Raw genomic sequence first — 24,187 nt, 5'->3', positions numbered from 1 at the left:
GTGAACATAGGCTTTTCACAAAAGGTTTCCAACAATAAGAAATTGGCCCTATGTGCAGGTAGTGCGTATTATGTGAAATACGTCTGCCATGATAGGGGTAATGTCTTGAACATCATGTTATTGCTACTTCTGCTGATTGAATGGTCATATTAGGAATTTTGGTTTTCACCAATGGTATTTAGAATATGTCTGGTTTGTCCTAAATAAAATTTCTCTTGATCTTTTATACAATATGGCTGCTTCAATGGCTATTTTGAAAATCAAATTGCTTTAGAATATTAGATGTGGTTTTTAGTAAAAAATAAAGAAATGAGTTTAAAATGAGTTTTCAGAATTTTTTGGTGCAGTAGAACATCTACTACTTTGTGGGACTCTTGTATATTTGTTTTTATTTTTACCTTTTCCTTGATACAAATTTTCTCTAATTTTGCGATTTCACCTTTTCTTATTTACAATTTAGATGGATTTATCTTTCTAGTGTTGTGTATGCAGTTCTTCATATTACATTTTTAAAATTTTGCTTTTAATTGGCACCATAAAGATATTGTTGCACTTAGATGCTGTTAAATGCTAATACATACATACATACATACATCCATGCATCCATGCATCCGCCTCTGATGCGGGAGGTCATGAGTTTGATCCCCGGCTGAGTCATATCAAAGACTTACAAAAATGGTACTAACAGCTAACTCGCTTGGCACTCAGCATTAACAGGTTCGTGTTAGAACTGGTCAGCCTGGTGTCAAGATAATGTGACTAGGTGGAACATCATGCTGTATGTCTGTGGCATGATGCCCCAGTGCTAGACATCACTATAAACTGTCACACTGCAGACATCATGGCGATATGACTGAATTTTTTTTAAAGCTACATTAAAAATCCAAATCACACACACACACATACACACACACAGACACACACACATGCACACACACATACACACACACATACATACATGTATTTGAATTTTGCTTTCCTTCATCTGTATCAGACATTTTGTAGTGAACACCTGCCTGGTACCTCTGTGCTCTGTACATGGGATGGCAGTTACGACTGTTGAAGGAATAGGCAGTGTAAAAAATGGCCTACACCCAGTACAGGTAGACTCATACCATAAAATATTTTTTGATGTAGTACAGAAGTGCGTTAAATTACTGTTGTGGACATTTTTATGTTTATAAGGATTTGATGAGGACTGGCTTCTGGTCTACTTCAAGTTTTCGATATAAATGAATTTTCACGTTCATACTGTTATTGCAGCAATTCAGTTATGAACGTTCAGCTCTATCCTAATTTTGAATTTACTGGGTAACCGAAATTTGTATTGGTATAATACATAAGGTCTATCCTTCATAATAAAAATGTCAGACCTCGCAATCACCATACAATGTAGGCCCTTATGACATTCATCTGGATGATAGGAATCCCAAAGGTGAAATAAACATTTTCACACTCAGACTATGGTTCCTCTTGCAATTTTGGCATCTGATTAGCGGAAGCCAAATCTTTGACAATACATCAGCAATTTAAATTGAGTATCATTGTATAGGAGCCTGGAAAACCCTACATTTCTGGACAAAATATGTCATTGAGTTTCCTATCATAATCACCTTTTTATGTCCCAGTATCTATAACTTTATCACCTCCTAAACTTTTGGGTGGAAACTTGCCAAATCATTACACAGATAACCATCCACAAGAGGGAATTAATTTTAAGTATTTTTCTGGAGTCCCTGATAGGAAGTCAGTTGTAAAATGTGCACATTGCAGTTGTAGTGACATTTGTAATATATTTTTGTACCAAACTTGCTACAGTAGAGGCCTTAGAATGAAAGTGAACACATAAGATATGTAATGAATTTTGAATTACAACCCTGGGTAATGATCTAGAAAGATTTATTGGAGTTAGAGTTATGAAGGTGGGAAATGAATGCAATACTTATGGATTAGCCATGGCAATTTATAGAAGTAGCTTTGGTTCTGATTGGCTTCAGGTCACCGTGAGACATGCCTTGTTATACTTAATAGACTCTTTTTGAATAAAGTCAGTTACTTTATAAAACATTGTATAATTTTGAAGAAGATGAACAAATGTAGCTGTAAAAGATCTAACACTAGTCTAATCTGATTCGATTATAGACCCTGAGACATCAGACCTCACCCTTGAACTGGTAGAAATTCAAGACTCAAATTTTACTCATAATTTTGAGATTAAATATTTCCAAAATTACTGAATATATTTGCAAGAAAATGTATCTGGTTACTTTACTTGTATGATGTATAGCTTAAAGTGATAGAGCTTGGCCGGAGGAGTTTGAGTTGTTTGCTTTATTAAAATGTATATTAAATCAGGCCCTGGAAACCATCAACTGTCAGCATTAGGGTCATTTTTAACACGTATTTGTCTGAGAACAATGGAATAGAAATATCATTTGGGACATTGGTTGCAACCAGTTGAGGTTTTATAGGAGTTTGATAGTACTTTTTATAGTTAATGTTTAGGAAGTGGGAAGTGATTGTTTCTTTAAAATTAATTACTCCATCCCCAAACAAGGTGATTGAGGTGAATAGTTGCCCATAATGTTTAGATAGTTGTTTAGAATTTAGAGCTTTGTTTTGCGGTATTCTTCTATAATTGGAATATTGAATTACTAAACAGCTACCATTAATATCAAACCAACGTTTTCCCCCAGGACATGCATTTGTGTTGATGCATACCACTGGAGACTCAAGCCCCTGGGACATGTGTTGTGTGTGTCCTTTCCAATGGATACCCAAGTCTCTTGGACTTATCCTTGTGTCTGTCCATACCATTGGAGAACCAAGTTCCTGAGACATGTGTATGTCCATACCATAGGAATCCCAAACCACTTGGACATATCCTTGTGTCTGTCCATACCATTGGAGACCCAAGCCCGTTGATTATAATTTGGAATTTCTGAGATCTCTATCCTAAAGATATATACACACTTTCTAGGCATAATGAGTATAAATGACATTTATTCAACCATTTTGGCATCTGTGGACTTTTCAACCTCTTGGAGAACTGCTTCTGGGTCATATATCTAAGAAAGTGTTCATAATGGCCTTAAAGGTATTTATATTCACTTACATGGCATGACAGGGGCATTAACTTATGTTGTGGCTTTTTTCAAGTATGCATTTGCATTTATTGCAAGTCTTACAAATTACTGAACTAACGGGTTTCACAGTAGACCTTTTCCCAGTCTTGATAATTCATGTTGCAGCGTTGTCATCTTTACAAAGTGTTACACAGACAGAAATTTGAGTCTGTATGGTTTGTTCCTCCTATTTCAATTTATTAATAATATTGCAAGACAAAATACTGTAATATAAATCATAGAGGAAAGGTTGAAGGTAGTTTGTATTTTGCAGAGTATTTTTTACAGAAGAAAACCATCACTCCTATTTTCTGTCATAGACCTTTTTTTCTGTAACATCTTAATGAAAACATGTACATAAATTAAAAATGACTTGGACATAAATACATTCATGATTTGTTTAATTCTAGTATTTAAGACGATATATCCAACATATTCTTTTAGAATACGATTCTTATGATTCTAACACCATTTGAGCAATTGATTCTTTATGGTTTTAGTAATGTGATAATAAGCATTTTTATTTTATGCCTCTATTCCGGATTAATTTTTGTTCATTTTAGCAAATACTATCTGCACACTGCAGATTAATAATCCACTAACATGAAGTGGCCAAACAAACAGTGGCCAGAGTCATGCAAGATACAGGAAATGGCTTGGACAAGTAACGGCAAAACGCCTATGACACTACTATGGTAGACACGAGTTTTTATTATGACAGTGATCTGCATGGTAAAGTTTTCCTTCAGGCCTATATTACTGATTGCAGCTATAGTAGAAAATATTCTTTCTGCAATGTTACAGAATATAGGTTATTAATTTTCACTATACAGCTTGGCATAAAATATTATTTTGTACTGGCAGAGGATATTTTATAATAAATATAGCAGGATATAGATTATATGAAGAATTGCAACTATGTATACATGTCTGTATGTATGTCTGTATGTCTGTGTGTGTATGTGTGTGTATGTATGTCTGTATGTATGTATGTATGTCTGTATGTCTGTCTGTGTGTGTATGTGTGTGTATGTATGTATGTCTGTATGTATGTATGTATGTATGTATGTATGTATGTATGTATGTATCTTTGTATGTATGTATGTATGTATGTATGTATGTATGTCTGTGTGTATGTATGTATATATGTATGTATGTGTGTATGTTTGTATGTGTGTGTGTATGTATGTATGTGTATGTGTGTGTATATATGTATGTATGTTTGTATGTCTGTCTGTCTGTATGTCTGTCAGTATGTATGTATGTATGTATGTATGTATGTATGTATGTCTGTCTGTCTGTATGTATGTATGTGTATGTATGTATGTATGTATGTAAGTATGTGTGTGTGTATGTATGTATGTATGTATGTATGTATGTATGCATGCATGTATGTATGTATGTAAGTATGTGAGTGGACTATACATGGTGAATTTCAAGTTGGAATGATTAATTATTATAAAGGTTGATGTGCTGTGATTTTGCCAAATACCTGACTGAAGAAAATTTAATTTGTAAATGAAGATTGTTTAAGTATTAAACTTCAGAGGTTGTTGCATAGTGAACAATCTTACTTGAGAGATGTTAAATCACATTGTAATATTACCATTTATGGAACAACATAATTTATGATTAAGTAATTCAACTATAATTCAATAAAGGCCAATGTGATTGACATCTGGTATACATTAAACACATAAATTAATAATATTTCTATTAGAGAAATACAATTTGTAAATATTCAATGGCAAGAATTATAAAGGTGTATGGATGAGAAAATATGAACTATGCAGCAGAACATGCCATTATAAATACTGTAAACTACGTTTGGTGTTTGCACTGGTGCTTGACCATGGAGTCGAATTACGTAAGATCTTTGCATACCATGTGGATCTGTTTATCGCACCCATCATCAGTGATTCGCTGACCTGTGCACTAACATGTGATTGCACAAGCATCAGACTGATGAAGAAGCAGGAACAAAAATAAATGAACTAAAATATAGAATTGAAGCAATTGCAGTTTCAGATCTTGTTAAAGTAAAATTAGTTTTTGACAAACTAGTACTGTGCATTAGTAAAAAGAAATCGCACACCATCGTGGACTAAGAATACCAAGCTGTATGCAAAAAGCCAACCTACTTTCCCATGGTTGCACTGGGTCAACTTGCCATCCCAGATAACCCACCACCGGATGCTAATGCAACAACAAGGTTGCAAAAACTGAAGCACATGAGCATACTATACTTGCATTATTAGTTGTGTTTGATCAAAATGGTCATCGTATTGCATCTGCTATTGGTACTGAGGCTGCTGAGTCTGTGCATGAACAAGAACATTGTCACCATATTGTACGTCCAATTGCTGAAAACGCAATTGATTACAAGTATCTGAATTTTAGTTTCACATGTTCGGTATTGAAATAGCTTGTAGCTCCACCAGTTAAAAAGTATGCGATCACTGCCATATCACTGGCACATATAGATGATCTGCAAATGACATCTGTAATTTACAGTTATAATTTTATGTAACCAAACAAATATCCTGTATTGTTTCATAACCTACATGGCTGATATTTCAGATGACAAGTTTTGCGCACGGGATATCATGTCGCGCCTGAGATAGAATTACCTTAACAATGCAGATCTACTTACCTTGTGATGCTGTCAGTGGTAGTTATGAAAGCAGGTCTGAAACCACAGGTGTGACAGTTCATGGCTATATACTGTTTGGTTTATCTTCAGCAGTCAAACAGGGTGCTTTGATCCATTACATCTGCAGCACCTGTATATCTTCCATGTGATAATGACAGGTTGACACATTCTTTTTACCCTCATGGATCAAGACAGGCATAATGCTGAGTTGTGTGGTGAAACATTGATGATGCAACTGTACGTTAGAGATCAAGCTGATCTTTAAATATAGTCATGCCAGTAGTATGTGGACGTGTCAGATCTGTGTCCGTTGTGAACGCAATATAAGCCGTTTATGCGACATATGGAACTGGCCCCGGTGATGTTGTTTGTTGATTGTTTACAGGTGCACCAGAGGTGCTCAGGGTTCTGACCTCAAGCGCTGCACTGATAGCTAAACAATTTGCAATTTTAGTCGTTGATATCATTAAAAGTGCAGCAATGATTACACAAGAACAACTGGCCCACCAATGATGTTCGTCAAAGGTGTAACTGATCATGCAGATCATGTACCACAAAGAATTAGACAACCTCGAAATGCTGCTGGTGATACTGAAGCACTTGTAGAAAATTTACTGTTTCAAAATCCTGATTTTAATCTTGGATTTGTACAGTACCAGTCACAACTTATTAGTGATTTATTAAGGTTTTCATGAGCATTTCCTCTTAGTCACATATCTGTGTTTTGTAGAGCAGTTAGTAAGATTATTTTGGGAGCTAAACACAGTCACCTTATTCATGCCAGAAATGCAGTTTGATGTACAGGAGGTGTTGATGGCCGCGTTGAGCTGTCAACATTGACTTTGAGGATGCCTGCGCTAACCACTTCACTGACTACAGAGTCACGTTTGGTATCTTTGAGTCGTGAGCCATGTCATCACTGTCATTTCTTGCACATGCCACAGAGGCGCACCCAACAATCGGTATTGTGGGATAGTTTGTATGGCAAATAGGCACTCAACATGGTCTTAGTGTACTAAAACACATTTTCATGTCGCTTCAAAGTAAAACGCGAGCAGCGAGATATTAGCCAAGAACATAACAAAATGGTATTTTACCATTTGCAAGTGACTGAAGTTTCTTTGCATTTAAACAGTCATCAGAAACGCTCTGAGGAAATTTTTCTTAATGATGCTGATGCCAATAATATTGTCATACATATCCCAATATACTGTCATATATGGACTGGCATCAAAACATCAACTCTGGTCCACAGATTTCCCAACAAGACATTCGTACATTGTAATCCATTTATTACTTTTCATTAGAGCATTTAGAGTTGTTCAGTCAAACCATTCTTGATATAAATTTTCATGCACGCATCAGTGCACTTCAAGCTCACTAAACGTTGCATACAAGATCTACCATCAGTAGTGTCATATATGTTTTGATGGTTACTGGTTTTTTGAATTATAAATCCACGGGTTACACATAGTATGTTGCTCTTTTGCTAAAATTAACAGAGGTCATGGGGGATGGTGGCTGTGACCTACATCAGGAACGAAAAGACAAAAGCTTATTATCACACTACTGGGTTGTTGTCTCTTCAGGAACGACTTGCCATGTCCCATGGGTCTCAGTGTGGATTTTGTACGCCAGGTATCATCATGTCTATGTATGCTCTGCTCCGCAACAACTCTCACCCAGGGATACGGGACATGGAGAAGACATTTCAAGGTCAGCAGTAGATAACATATATAATAAAATCTTCCAGATTACTAAAATTATTCTTCTCTTACATATAACGATGTTTCTTCAAAAGATCATGGTATATTTTAGGACACCTAAACAATTATTGTTTTCTCTTTGCTTTGAACTTTGATGCTCAGAACAAGTGTCAATATTTAAAATTTACTTTTATCTCAAGAAGTGCCTTTTGACATGTAATCTCAGGATTCCTCTCAGTTCAAAAGTGTGATATAGATTTCAAGGATATATGTTCTTTACTTGTTTATCTAGTTTATGTTTTCATGCAACGTTTGCTTTAGTGTGAGATTGTACACAAAAATGAACTTTAGAAACTAAATCTAAATTAACTTGTTTATCTCTCAGCATTGTTTATGTCAGAAATAGGTCATGCTGAGTTAGGCAAATTAGAATGTACCTGCATGTTTATCTGTTCTTGATAGGCAATCTCTGCAGATGCACAGGCTACAGACCAATTATTGATGGGCTAAGAACTTTTACCAAGGTATGTTAACAGAAAACAAGAAGATATATGCAATGCTAAATAAGAAATGTCGATGGAAAATGACCCCGTCACTTTACCTGGACAGGACTTTACCACTGAATAGACACTGGTTCAGTTTAATGAATTTTCAATGGAATTCCATACATAGCTAGAATAGCAATTAACAGCATCTAAGTACAACATCTTTATGGTGCCAATTAAAAGCAAAATTTTCAAAATGTAATATGAAGAACTGCATACACAACATTAGAAAGATAAATCCATCTAAAATGTAAATAAGAAAAGGTGAATGCATGCATATGTGTGTGTGTGTGTGTGTGTGTGTGTGTGTGTGTGTGTGTGTGTGAGAGAGAGAGAGAGAGAGAGAAATGATACACTGTCAACAAACTATGCCTGACTCAAAGATGATATCGCAACACTTGCAGGTGATTGGCAGTTGTTCGTACGGCTTCTAAACAATATTGTTTGTTTGGAAAATGTGTCCGTGACAGAAAACTACATATAAAGGGATTATGTCTATACAGATAACATTAATCTTGTCCTTTGCATATTAGTCATTCAAAATCATTCAACATAAAATCAGAAATTATAAATGCCAGCATTCGATTATATTTATTATTCAAAACTGATTGTTTCAATCCTGCACTGGCATAATTTAGATTGGTTTTCAGTCAGGATATGTTTTTCTTCGATTGCATGCTAACATTCCTTTTGTTTGCAGTAAATTGTTGTTTGCTATAGCATCCCTCTGCATATAAAAGTTAGATATACAAGGCCCATTTGAAAATGAGCAAGTACATATTTATCTACAGAGGTCATCTGCCCATAAAGGCTAGTTTGCGCCAACCCTATATGTGACATTTATAGAAAATTGACTGCATGCTTGAAAACACAGTATATTTTGAGCACAATTGTTAATCAAATTCAGCATGCAAGTTTAATCACGTTAATGTTATGTGATAAATGTATACATCTAACACTGACTCCAGAAGTATATAACCAGATGTAGACATTAGTGACCGCTGTTATACTTAGGATGACAAACCTATGAGAATGGTGGGCCTGTGCAAATTACTTTCAATGAAACACTATGATTAAATGTCTGCCAATTCTTTTAAAATTTTAATCCATTATGATAATTGCATGTTAATACAGACATACCTCACTTCATTTTAGCGCAATTTAAAACTGCATTGTACGAGACCATACTTTTCGACTTTGTTTAGATAGCATAAAACTACCACCTCCAAAATGTATATCTTTGCCTGCCAATAAATTGCAGATTTATATTGCTAATATGCTGAAATTACAGAATCCTTAAAATGTAATGATTCTTAAATACTGTGATTTACAGTAATTGTTATTGTTATAAAATTTTACCTGTCTAATATGTACATAGGGAACTCTTTAGATGACCCTCATAAAAAAGACATTTATTCATAAGGTTCTTATAAAATTACAGTGTCCATACTGCAGTATGACAAAGCAGGCATTATGCAAGATAGATTTGTTTTTTATATATACAAAAAACAGAAAAAGAAAACTAATAAGAAGTAGAAATTTTTATGCCTTGGTATAAGCTGTCTCGCCAAAGCACAGATCTTTCTTCTTCAAATACATTACCCTATCATAATAACTTAGGAGAACTATTACTACTTTGCAAATTCCAAGGTTAAGCTTTTTTCACCTAAAGGACTAAACATTATCTGCCCACCTATGTGGCAGTTAGATAAAATGATCTCCACTTGATATCTCAGTTACTACTTTTGCTGTTGCCAAGTAGCATGGTCTCTTCAGAGAGGCTTCAATATTCTCATACAAGCATTTAAATTTTTTTCTACATTATTGCGAGTTGGACAAGTGTTTTCATCAAATGGGAAGAATACTCCATGTATAAATTTCTAACCTTTGTGTTCTTTCATCTTCGATAACAAAGCTTTAAGCATTTCTGTGTCATAACTTTGCCCACCTAATACATGTAGGCATCCACGGTATGTACATGCACAGATCGAGATTGCGTCCCATCACATTGATATAGATGTATTCAAACAGTGTCAGGTGAGGTGTGTGATTTAGAAAACTCCTAAATATTGCTGTGTACATTTCACTATAGTCTGACACATACAAAAAAAGTTTCCTACATTAATCTACTCTTAGCATCCACTTCATAGTTATGCATGAGGCGTTCTAATGATTTTAGCTGTATAGACCATCATTTGGGCCTTCCTATGGTTAATATTGTCTTACAATAGACATAGTGTCCATTTAGTACCAATGATAACGCTTCAGTGCATTTTTATGTGCATATATGGTTTGTGTATAGAAAACTCAATTATATTGCTGTATTTTTTCCCTGTTGGAGTAGAATATCACAGTTATGTTTCCTGTGCATAGTTTTACCATAGCATCCACTTCATAGGTACTATAAAAGACGCTTCGGTGATTTTATCTGTACAGGCAGTCAGTGTGACTTTCCTACAGGTAATGTTAATTAGAAGTGGTATGTTGGCATTCACTTCTCAAGTATTAATATTGACTTTACATTGCTCAGCTACGTGTGTTCTTTTACCTGTAATTGTCATAGTGTGTAACTCAGCATGTACAGTTTGAATTGAATTAAGCAGTTCTCCTACCGAGCTACACCTGTATGTATTGTCTTTCAGATTTAGACCATGGGAAAGACCAGACTGACACCGACACTATATGTGTAGCTTAATCCGGTTGTCAATCTACCCATGTCAAATACATGTCATGCTGGCATATCATGGACATAAATCAATGGACAGACTCACAGTATTAACGCGGGTACTAAAGGGTAAGACACAGAAACGCAACTTGAGCGATGAGGATGTCATCAGTTTGCATGCTAGAGTTCAACATCACATTACTTGCAGGGGAGCAAGATATCAAACAAAAAGTCTTAGTTACCATCTCACATATCAGAATTATGGACCGGCCATGTTGATCAATATCCCCTATCCCATCCAAATCCCAAGAACTGGACAAAGTCATGCCAACCAAGATGAACAGGGCGTTCAGTTACAACATGACTCTGCAATATATATCTCTGATCGTAATTGGTCATGACCACAGTGGATCATACATTATCAGGCACCAGAGGAACCAGCTTTGTTTAGTTTCACAAACCCAGGTTATACAGGCATTCTCATGGATCAATCAAACCCACTTAGTACCATTGGGCCCCAAGTGGCTGAGTGGTCTAAAGCGCTCTTCGTTATGGATCACTGCCATCTCACCTCTGTCTGTGTGGGTTTGAGTCTAGGATTCGGCCAATGTGGGTATGTGAGAAAGCCTGCCAGTAGCCTGATTCATCTTATTAGAATCAAGCCCAGATATTCTGAGCATACTCACATCTTCTCTGGTGATCTTAAACTGATCATAAAATAAGTATTACTGAGTGGGATCCTTTTCAAATATGGTTGCTTCATGAATGTAGGCTGCTAAATCCAAGGCATTGATACTCACCCTTCTTAGATGTCTCATTTCAAAATCAATCCTTGATCATGAGAGATTCATTAGGATATTCAAGAGTATATATATACTTCTCAAACATCTCTCTTACTCCTCGTTGTGCTCTTTCATACTCCTTTGCAATTGCATTGGCGATTTTGTTTCCTTGAAGTAATATATTATCCAGATATAGCCATTTCTCAAGCACATCAGTAACACCTGGAACTCCATGCATCCTAAGAGGGTGGTCATCTGGTGAATAAAAATCAGATTATGCTCGATGTTGCGGTTTAACAACAGCTGGTGCTGACAGTGGCCATCCCAGCACAGTTCTGATTGACAATTTGTAAATGTCAAGTGCGTAATCTGGCATCTATATTTCTTCAGAGGTGTTCAGCATTGGCTCGTGTACCTTGATAGTGATCTCTGATTCTTTTCCTGTTATTGATTTAATTATACACTGAAATTCGTCATTGATTTGTTCAATTTTTAATGATCCTGTTTGATGGTAACGACTTACCAGATTGGGGCTTGCCCACCAGCTGCATCAGTGGTGGGTTTTATGTGAAAATACCACCAAATTGTTGGTGGATAATTCACCTAATGATTTTTCTCTGATATTTGGCTGACTATAATAAAGTTATAATTGTGGCAGTGCAATTTCATGTGACTGACCATTATGAGCTTTTATCGTAGTTGGAAAACCAATATTGTATTGACATTGATGGCATCATTTTCATCATCGGAGGCATTGTGTTTGCGATGATCTGCTCCAGTCTTGTGGTTATTTCTGCGGGCATTATAATCTACAAGGCATATTCTAAATGTGGCACTGGCAACATCAGCAATGGTGTGTTAGCGTTATTGTGATATCAATAATAAATATCCCTAACTGCTTCATAGTCATTGTCTTATATTGCACTGTCATTTAATCCCACTGACAGTATCAATGATATATTTATGCATGCATATGTTGCAGCATAAGTTATTTCTGTGTGCTCGTGCAATTTTTACTGCTACATGTAGATATTATTTTGCGATAATATTGAGTATACCAGCAACACTGACAACAAGAGAGACAGCAATTCCAACCATGGGCAGTATCAAGTTCATCGCTTATAATGTACCAATTAACGTAGTTGCTCCAGTGACAAGAGAGGAAACCACACGTACAATATTGTCGATGACAATGATTCGTCTGTGATATTTGATTTGTTTTGTCATATGGTCGTCGATGATTTCTACCAGTGATACCTTCCAGGCATGTGCTTGATTATACTGAAAGGATTTTGTGGGATTCATTATGTGCTATACTAAGTTACCAATTGAGATGTTTTTGCAATGAATTCCAGACATGACTAATATGTTGTTGCAGTTAAGACTTTATCTGCTGGTTCCAGTATGAATTTTTCCTCTGTATTTTGATGTAATGTGACTGACATGGTTCCAGGAAATCTATCTATGGAATAACGCCATGGAAATCTGGTTAATATCTTAAATATAGCTGCACTAAGCACAGAGAGCATGTACACCCTGGTGACCTTGACTGTATGCTTTTTTTGTTGTTGTGACCATGTTGCCGATTCAGACATCACTGTGTATACCATGTTGATGAATGAAGTCATATAAACAACATAAGCGGCATTCTTTTTCTCATCCAGTCATGTGCAAATTTCAGTAAGACTAATATCGACAAAATTTGGAACCCCAAAGAATCCGTTGATGGTTCTATTTATGGCTCCTTGAAAATTTGTAAACACGGTTATGTGATTACTATATTTAGCTCTGAATGTGGTCAGTCAATCATTGATTGTCATTAACAAGGTCAACATCAGGATGTTGTCCACGTATTTCTTCATTGCAGAGTTTGATGTTTGTTCTCTCAAATCAGCAATACTGTTTCCACTCATGTTGAGATCGCCAGACACTGCATCACTGGCTTTAGAAACATATTTACTAATCTCAGTTATCATCATGGCATTCTTGTTGTCCACGCATTTTTTTCTTGCCATGTCATCATCTGATTTTGGTTCTCTCACATTGATATTGATATACATTATATCTCGGATTCTTCTAATAAGTCCAGTTATCTCTCCTTTGATTGCTAGAATTGATTCCCCTGAATTTTTAATTTTACCAGTTTTAGTAAACACCACTAAGTTATCTTTGGTCGTGCCTGGAACTTGCAGAATAATATCTGTCAATGGGATATCGCTCATTTTTAACCGTCCTTACTAATCCTGAAAAACAACCTCATTTGTGTCAACATCAGCGAGATGCAAAAAAATCAGTGAATTCATCTCATGCTGCATATTTGGTTAAATCAATGTCACCTTGGATTTTGCCTTTAGCAGATCTTTGTAAATATCTACCATTATAAACTATTAACCTGTTTAAAACGATGGCGTCTGGTAGTATACTCATGTACAATTTTATGATATGGCGCTGATGACCTTGAGACAGCATTAAGTACTGCAAGTACCTCTGGACTGTATATTGGTGGATCCGCTGTTGTCTGTGTTGGTAACATTGAATACCGGCTAAGGTACTATTCCATAAAATTCTTTTGGTGGTGCCAATCCATATGAATCAAAATAAGAAACTCAACGTGGATCAACCGTGTATGCAACCCAATGAGTACCAGGGCAGGAACTTCCATTGAGATTAATGATGTTGGTTTCAGTGCGGTTAGGTTTTTCCAGTAATTGATCATGCATGAAAACACCTCTGAAGTTTTTTTATATTTAATTGCCAAGTATCATCAAGTAAATCAAAACTGGACATGGGAAGCTTTAACAAATCATGCCTGGCAGTCTCAGACCTTTATTATACTGTGTTCCTGGTAATCATAAACTGTGTCCCTCTTAAATCCTTGTCCTGTTGCTTTTGTCAGTGCCATACACGCAGCTGTTCCAACAACACCAAGTGCAGCTGTTTTTGCAGCAGATGGAGCACATGTCACAATTAATGCTAGTAACACCACTAGAAACAGAAATATACCACTGGTTTTTATGTCACTGAACTCATTTGCGGAAAGTTCAAGTTGAACAGCAGTTCTTGATTTCTTGGCATCATTATAATGTTTAAGTTGACGTTTGGTCAATGATAATTTATTTGGGCCCTGCAACACCTCTGATTTCATAGTTATTTTTGCCCAGAATTCTTCTTCAATGTGGATTTAAGTTTCTTAATCTGACCAAGTATCAGAGTAACATTGACATGATGATATGACATTATTTCATCATGAATGATCTAATTACAGATCGCTTGCATTCAATTACATGTTTGGAAAACACTTACATGTTAGGAAAACATTTACATGTTCAGAAAACATTGACATGTTTTCAACAGGTGCATCAATCACTCTCATTTGTCTGCCAACACCTTCAAGCAACATTATTTTTTCTGACAGTATAACAGCAATTGCTCTGTAACAACCAGCTGGTAATCATGCTACATGAGCTCAAAAGTGTATGTCAGTGACAGATTATCTAAACAAATCCATGTGTTCCAGTGAGAAATAATAGATCGGATACAGTGTTGAGAAATCATACTGAAATATCTGCAAACAACATTCTGATCATGCCTCATGAATGACTTCAACAGATGATACGCACGTGCAACACAGTTGTTTTCAAAATTCAATAACACATCTTTGGATGGTTCTTGGTGTTCGTTTATTCTCATAAAAACTTTACTGAGTCTGAGAGTATCAGACACTATTGTGGTTCGCTCTTGTGACTCTATTCAGGCATTTTCATGAAACACTATAAATATATATCGTAGCGCTGACACTCCCTGCTGTTGTGCTACCTGCCATGTAAATAACCCAACAAAGTTACTCTTGATGCTATCTGTGGTCATAGTCAACCATGATTTTCCGCCATTGTCCATGAAAGAGAAAAGCCGTTGTTCTTCAACGAGTAATGCCATCATTATTGGCATCAACAATTAAAGTTTTGTCAGTCACTTTACCAGCATTAACTGCATTGGGTCGCCTGAGATTGCATCACTGTTGGTGGCTTTTCACACCAGAGCAACTGTGTTGAGCACTGAAAAAAACTTTTCTGACATGTCTGCAGAACCCGAAAATATGTGACAGTGGAATTACACAAGAAAAATATTCACAGCCGTTTAACATTGATTTATGTGCTGTGAATCCCAGGTTCAAATTTTCAATCATTGATGCAACTTCAGTTCCAGCAGCATTCAGTGTTACGTCGTTGCTCTCGGGTTGATCAGTGGTATCTTTGGCAAACATCATTGACGGTCTTGTGGACCTTGAATTATCATCAGAATATCTTGCAAGGCTGAGTATCATTGTGGCAATCTCAGCGTTGTCAAGACATGATTCAGTGTTTTTTCTATCAATTATGTATATGGCACTGTTAAACAATGTCATGCCATAACACCATTATTAACAAAACCAACTTGATCTCCAACTCCATATAATGTATTATCTACTTTCAAAAATTTTCTTTTAGTCTCAATGAATGCCTTGGCTTGCAGGAAATATCTGCTTGTATCTTGCACTTGTAACTTGATTCTTCCACATGCATCAGGTATATGTGCATCATAAGAATACTGATAATCACGCACTGATTCATCTTTGAAAACTGGTGCATCCATGTCAAATGCTGGATCAGATACATGTTTGAACATTTTTTTAACTTATATTCATTGTTGTCTAAAATGACCATCGAGCCAGACCACTTCCCACTATTAGACTTGCTGATGTATTTTTTCTTTCCTGGCATCTGTTTGTTATTTTGTCGGTGATGGTACTCCAGCTAATTCTTTCAACCGCTCATTTGCAGCTTGATTTATTATTTTGCTGACACTTGGTGGCATCACTTTGGTGCTGCACAGTTGTACAATAATGCTTACTTTTGTGCTGGCTGTTTTACTGGCTGTGGTTTTCGTTGTACTAATTGTGCGAGTCTGTCTATAACCGGTAATTGTGAATTTATCACCTTGACAATTTTAGGTCTACGTTGGGCATTGTGTATAATCATGTTAATTTGTTATCGCCGATCTAATTGATCACTCACTGTAGTAATTGTCAAGTTCATCATATTCTTGGAAAAATCATCTAATATACTTGATGGGATGGACCATGGTGGACCTGTTTGAGACAAGGTGGAATGCGAAGATCCCAACATTTGCCTCACCAGTCCTGGATTCAAAAGCGTGGGCAAATGATATTCTTTCCATAGATAGGAACTGCATGCACTTACCTTCCAACTCCCTGATTTCAAAGATGACACAAAGCAGATGAATCAGTTTGTTTACCGATCCTGATTGCTCCATTCAAATAGGAAAAATCATGGATCATTGACCTCATCAATCGTGCAATAGAAATCTCTAGGGAATGACAGGTATTTAATTCCAACCCAGAGTTGTTGAACCATTGCGTCTGGATTATATTAAAGAAGCACTCAGAAAGAAAAATTTCTTGCAGCCAGTGGTGGTGATTTGCTCAAGCGAGATGGACCTCCACTTTCAAGGCATAAGAAGACCAATGGACAATCTTCACACAATGTTGTGTGCCAGGAACACATACCAATGCAGGTATCAATACATCAATCAGCTAACATCCTACTGTGATTCTTCAATGAGAAACAGTTCACACTAATCACAATAAAAATCTGGATTTCCATGAGCACTGAGACCCTGCGTCATCATGGATGTGGACATCGGACAAAACAAAGACCTATTCGACCTTCTGTCCAATTGTGATTACAGATGTATAAGTAGTGGAATCAATCATGGGGACTAACCTGGCTGAACATGGTATCATTTCAACCACTTTTATGAGCATTATTGGTTCACTGCTCATGTAAGACCTGCTTCTTTATTGCATTTAGGAATGGCAGGCACAATCAGCAAGATACATGCTCTATCAGTGGACCCAAACCACATAATTATTTTAGGGGAGGGGTCAAGTATATAGTGGTCAGCAAGTAAGTTCATGGATGTAGGGCAAAATATGTTTAGCTGTGAAATCAGGGTGGTTGGGTGGGATGGGGCTATTGCCCCCACTCCCCATGCTCTATATGCGGGTGCCCATGCTGCAGTTTCAACAAGATGGATCCGTATCACTCGTGATGGCATCTGCTTTCATTGCCAAGAACTGGCTCCCATTCATGGAGAATCAGACTTTTGTAATGAAGTTCGTGTCTACATTTCATGATCATCTACAGGTCTCAGTGTGACCTATGAAGTGGTACTTTAGAAAGACCATGCCATTGAGTTAAGGGAGATCATGCCTCTTCCTAGCCCTCACAGAGAAAAAGGATGATTATCAGCATAGACTCTTTCATCCTGGATAAAATGGGTTATTCCTTCTGCATAATGGACACTAACAGGACACCATATGAATTTGCTTCACCTATCCACTCACGAAGTTAATGCCATTGCTACAAACATTGCATGACCAAAACTGTTCTGTCATTATCCATGCCGTTGGATGGAGATCATAGTCTACATCCCCAGCTTTTATTTTATACATTTTTCATCATAAAAGGGTCATCTTGATCTCATACTTAATGGCCCATTTGAACATGCTAAAATACGTATACTCTTCCAGTATCATACAAAATATGTCACAAAATTAAAATTGATAACTACAAACCTTTAGAAGACAGAATCTCAATTATTACTGGCATGTAAATGAACGATAATTCCCTTAGAAGCATAATGTATTTAAGAAAATTGTAGAGGCATGGAAATAGCTATACAAATCAGCCATTTTTGCATGTCATTGTGGGTAGTTTTATGTTAACCATTATAGATAAATATGATTTTATGTTCTTCATTTTTGTTCAGCCCCAGCAGCAATTACTGTAATTTGTAACCCTAACCCAATAACAATCACTATATTTACTAACCCTAACCCAATAATAATTACTACATTTGCTAGTCCTAACCCAATAGTAATTACTATATTTATTAACCTAACCAAATAGAAATTACTATATTTACTAACCTTAACTCAAAAGCAACTACTATATTTACTTAATCTAACCCAATAGTAATTAGTATATTTACTAACCCTAACCCAATAGTAATTAAATAGCAAGTACTAATTTGCAAGGAAAAATGTTTGATATGAGTCATACAAATAATAAAAAAGATATATACATTGTTATTTAGAAAATTGGAATGGTATATAATATAAGATGATGTGCTAATGGTGTTCTGTTAGATTCAGTAATAAAGAATCGAAGTTTTGAAATGTTGTCAAAGTTAAAAATTTCACTGTTTCATAGGGCATCCAGTGTCATGACTTGTTTCATTTACACACTTAACTTATTTCAACTCAAAATACAGATTTAATATGCATAGAAATATTGATATCAACATTTGTAACTCAAATAATGATATATATGATACAGCTGAAATCCTTTACTAAACATTTTCCCAGCTGGTCATAAAGAAACCAGACAAAACATAGTGATCTTCTTGGAATCATAGATAAAGTGAAAGATGGATAATAATGTTGTCAATGCAGCATAGGAAGATCAAAGATAATAAAGTAATGAAATGGGTATTTTTGCATTGGTCTTGTTATAGGTCCTCAGTCAGTCAGTCAATCTCGGGCTCAGCCAATGTGGGTATGTGAGAAAGTTTGCCAGTAGCCTCTCGTGGGTTGGTGGTTCTTTCTGGGTTTCCTGGGTTCTTCCTCCATCATTAATGCTGGCCACAATATACAGTCTATCTTGTGCTGAAAAATGGCTTTAAACCTTATAACAACAACAATCAGTCAGTCATATAGGCACATGTCTGATTGTATAGGTCCTTAGCATTGCCTCAGTCCAATGTCAGGTTCCATAGGTCCTTCACATTGCCTCAGGTCAATATCTGGTTGCATAGGTCCTTGGCATTGCCTCAGGCCTATGTTTGGTTGTACAGGTCCTTGGCATTGCCTCAGGTCAATATCTGGTTGCATAGATCCTTGGCATTGTTTCAGGTTCATGTCTGGTTGTATAGGTCCATGGCATTGCATCATGTTCATGTCTAGTTCTATAGGTCCTTGACATTGCCTCAGGCATATGTTTGGTTGTATATGTCCTTAGCATTGCCTCAGGCTCATGTCTAGTTGCATAGATCCTTGGTATTGCCTCAGGCTCATGTCTGGTTGCATAGGTCCTTGGTATTGCCTCAGGTCTATGATTGCTTATATAGATCCTTGGCATTGCCTCAGGCTCATGTCTAGTTGTATAGGTCCTTGGTATTGCCTCAGGCCCATGTCTGGTTGTATAGGTCCTTGGCATTGCATCAGGTTCATGTCTAGTTGTATAGGTCCTTGACATTGCCTCAGGCCTATGTTTGATTGTATATGTCCTTGGCATTGTCTCGGGCTCATGTCTCTTTGGATACATTTTTGGCATTGCCTCAGACCAATACAACCTGACTTTGGTCAATATGACACAAGTGGCTGAGTAGTCTAAAGTGCTCACTGTTATGGATGGCTGCCATATCACCTCTGCCTGTGTGTGTTTGAGTCTCAGGTTCAGCGAGTGTGGGTACCTGAGAAAGCTTGCCAGTAGCTTCTCATGGGTCAGTGGTTCTTTCCGGGGTTTTCCCAGGTCCTTCCTCCACCATTAATACTGGCTGTCACGTATAGTCTATCTTGTGCTGAAAAATGGCAGCAAACCCTACAACAACAACAACAACAACATTCTTGGCATTGAATCAGGCCAGTGTCTTGTTGTATAGGTCCTTGGCATTGCCTCAGGTCAATACCTGGTTGCATAGGTTCTTGGCATTGTTTCAGGCTCATGTCTGGTTGTATAGGTCCATGGCATTGCATCAGGTTCATGTCTAGTTGTGTAGGTCCTTGACATTGCCTCAAGCCTATGTTTGGTTGTATAGGTCCTTGACATTGCCTCAGGCCTATGTTTGGTTGTATAGGTCCTTGGCATTGCCTCAGGTCAATATCTGGTTGCATAGGTCCTTGGTATTGCCTCAGGCCTATGTTTGGTTGTATAGGTCCTTGGCATTGCATCAGGTCAATGTCTGGTTGCATAGGTCCTTGGCATTGTTTCAGGCTCATTTCTGGTTGTATAGGTCCTTGACATTGCCTCAGGCCTATGTTTGGTTGTATAGGTCCTTGACATTGCCTCAGGTTCATTTCTAGTTGTATAGGTCCTTGACATTGCCTCAGGCCTATGTTTGGTTGTATATGTCCTTAGCATTGCCTCAGGCTCATGTCTAGTTGCATAGATTCTTGGTATTGCCTCAGGCTCATGTCTGGTTGCATAGGTCCTTGGTATTGCCTCAGGCCTATGATTGCTTATATAGGTCATTGGCATTGCCTCAGGCTCATGTCTGGTTGTATAGGTCCTTGGTATTGCCTCAGGCCCATGTCTGGTTGTATAGGTCCTTGGCATTGCATCAGGTTCATGTCTAGTTGTATAGGTCCTTGACATTGCCTCAGGCCTATGTTTGATTGTATAGGTCCTTGACATTGTCTCAGGCTCATGTCTCTTTGGCATTGCCTCAGACCAATACAACCTGACTTTGGTCAATATGACACAAGTGGCTGAGTGGTCTAAAGTGCTCACTGTTATGGATCACTGCCATATCACCTCTGCCTCTGTGTGTTTGAGTCTCAGGCTCAGCCAGTGTGGGTACCTGAGAAAGCAACTTGTCAGTAGCTTCTCGTGGGTCAGTGGTTCTTTCCGGGGTTTTCCCAGGTCCTTATTCCACCATTAATACTGGCTGTCAGGCCCATGACTAGTTGTATAGGTCCTTGCTATTGCCACAGATGGTTGGACACAGCTTTCTAACTTACCTCATCTAGTCAGATAGCTAGACACAACATTGTAACTTACCTCATCTATTCAGTTAGACACAGCTTTGTAACTTAAACAGAGTCCTCTCCAGTTTAAATGTAGTACTTGTAAATTAGTAAGTTGTCTCAGGCAATGCTGGTTTCAACTTTTGATCATGATTTTTTGCACATATTTCAGGAATACTGCCAAATGGGGGACAAATGTTGTCGCAGTCTTGTTAATGGAGTTAATTATGAGGAGTCAAATGTGAGTTCTTCGCTTGATTGTATACACATGGAAATTTATTCTAGATATTATTTACCATTTTCTTTAAATCAGTTTTACAACCAAACTTGTATCACCATTTAAACAAAATACTATTTGCAACAAATCCAGTTGGATGAATACACTCTGAAGATGTATTGCTAATCTGTCATCTAATTTTGTTTTGTATCTGATTATTAGAAAAACCTAGATCTTACATTTATTATACCAAATTTTACAAAATTATTTCACTTGTCAAAAAGATTCCTCAAGGTTAATCCAATTTAAATAATGGTGCCTATGCTATCACAATAATAATAATAATAATGGGAACTTTTTGTATAGCACCTAATCTTTAGAAGCTCACAAGGATATCATAACATTCTTATGGTAACTTCCCTTTGTATACCTTCAGTTTTCTAACAAACCAGAGTTTGCTCCTTTGGATCAAACGCAGGACCCAATATTTCCACCTGAGTTACAGGTAAATAGAAATTGTAGCATAGATTACCTCTTGCTTAGTACTGCACTATTAGTCATGTTTCTTTAATTCACTATAGCTAAGGATAATTAATATTATTCTCCATGAAACTCAAGGATAGTAATGTGATTTTAATATAATTATTTGCTTTTTTGTAACATAGATATTTCCAATCTTTGTCAATTATTTTACAGAAAATAATAACAACTGGGGGTACCTTATAAATGTTTCATAGTAATAAAGTAATTCCATCTCTTCAGCTCTACTCATCTGACTGTATGTTGTAATTGCATCAGTCTTCAGCTGTTCTCATCTGACTATTTTTTAATTGCACCAGTAATCAGCTGTTCTCATCTGACTTTATTTTGTAATTTCACCAATATTCAGTTGTTCTTTGACTGCATTATTAGAAAATGTGTCACAAAATGACCTTATCATGTTCTTCTTGACAGAATTGTACCATACAAAAACTTGCTAAAATATTACTTTCTTTTTCATATACTAGTAGGGCATGCTAAAGTGTTACTTTTTCATACACTAGTAGGGCATGCTAAAGTGTTACTTCTTCATACACTAGTAGGGCATGCTAAAATGTTACTTTCTTTTTTATATACTAGTAGGGCATGCTAAAGTGTTACTTACTTTTTCATATACTGGTAGGGCATGCTAAATGTTACTTTCTTTTTCATCTACTAGTAGGGCATGCTAAAGTGTTACTTTCTTTTTCATACACTAGTAGGGCATGCTAAAATGTTCCTTACTTTTTCATATACTAGTACGGCATGCTAAAGTGTTACTTTCTTTTTTATATACTAGTAGGGCATGCTAAAGTGTTACTTTCTTTTTTATATACTGGTAGGGTATGCTAAAGTGTTACTTTCTTTTTCATCTGGTAGGGCATGCTAAAGTGTTACTTTCTTTTTCATCTACTAGTAGGGCATGCTAAAGTGTTACTTTCTTTTTCATATACTAGTAGGGCATGCTAAGTGTTACTTTCTTTTTCATCTACTAGTAGGGCATGCTAAAGTGTTACTTTCTTTTTCATCTACTAGTAGGGCATGCTAAGGTGTTACTTTCTTTTTCATATACTAGTAGGGCATGCTAAAGTGTTACTTTCTTTTTCATCTACTAGTAGGGCATGCTAAAGTGTTACTTTCTTTTTCATATACTAGTAGAGCATGCTAAAGTGTTACTTTCTTTTTTATGTACTAGTAGGGCATGCTAAAGTGTTACTTTCTTTTTCATCTACTAGTAGGGCATGCTAAGGTGTTACTTTCTTTTTCATATACTAGTAGGGCATGCTAAGTGTTACTTTCTTTTTTATTACTAGTAGGGCATGCTAAAGTATTACTTTTTTTTCATCTACTAGTAGGACATGCTAAAGTGTTACTTTCTTTTTTATATACTAGTAGGGCATGCTAAAGTATTACTTTCTTTTTCATCTACTAGTAGGGCATGCTAAAGTGTTACTTTCTTTTTCATATACTAGTAGGGCATGCTAAAGTGTTACTTTCTTTTTCATATACTAGTAGGGCATACTAAAGTTTACTTTCTTTTTCATCTACTAGTAGGGCATGCTAAAGTGTTTTTCATATTTTTGTTTTTATGTTTTCTCTGCTGCAAGATAAACAATTAAGATGTCTTCCAATAACATTATGTTTTATTGTCTTCAGGGCTCTTTTCTCTTTTATGACTATACAATAACTTCTTCACATTGATTGGTTCTATAAAAAATGTGAAGGTATTTTTTATATGTAGATTTATTAGTCACGTGATTATTTTATAGAATAAAGAACAGAATTAAACATAAATTAACAGATTAACATGATAATTTGAAAGCATTTTATACTGATAGCGGATCATACACCTGTAGCAATTGCATTGAAACACTTCAATGTATTATATCTATTTGGTCATGATTGACAGCCATGTCAGTAGTACAAGATGGTCTGGCAGGCCTGCTCATGAATGTGTGATTGAATGTTTAAATTACCTGCTTAATTCCAGGTAAGGCTTTGTTCTGGTCACTTGGTGATTATAACATTTTATTGAGTAATTCATTACTGCCAACAATCAAAAACCAAAAAGAAAATATGGCTGCCATAGTATGAGACTCTTAACCAGCTTCTGAAACATTTAGAAATACAGCTGTACAGAAGAAAATATACTAGTTCTAGCCTGTAC

The 24,187-nt window shown here is 36.5% G+C and overlaps 1 protein-coding gene across 1 annotated transcript in view; it reads left to right on the top strand.

Moving 5' to 3' along the window:
* The window catches only part of LOC149805584 (xanthine dehydrogenase/oxidase-like), a 196,360-nt gene that overhangs the window by 5,770 nt on the left and 166,403 nt on the right, over positions 1-24,187 (top strand). Inside the window, exons 3-7 of the mRNA XM_089950219.1 lie at positions 995-1,103; positions 7,368-7,494; positions 7,947-8,008; positions 21,457-21,525; positions 21,938-22,006. Of these exons, the coding sequence (XP_089806345.1) occupies positions 995-1,103; positions 7,368-7,494; positions 7,947-8,008; positions 21,457-21,525; positions 21,938-22,006 (436 nt within the window). The remainder of the gene's footprint in view (positions 1-994; positions 1,104-7,367; positions 7,495-7,946; positions 8,009-21,456; positions 21,526-21,937; positions 22,007-24,187) is intronic.

Source organism: Sinohyriopsis cumingii, chromosome 2, assembly GCF_028554795.1.
Source record: "Sinohyriopsis cumingii isolate HCF-2022 chromosome 2, ASM2855479v2, whole genome shotgun sequence".
NCBI lineage: Eukaryota > Metazoa > Mollusca > Bivalvia > Unionida > Unionidae > Sinohyriopsis > Sinohyriopsis cumingii.
The sequence above is the reverse complement of the archived record's forward strand: the minus strand, read 5'-3'. Positions and strand labels throughout refer to the sequence as shown.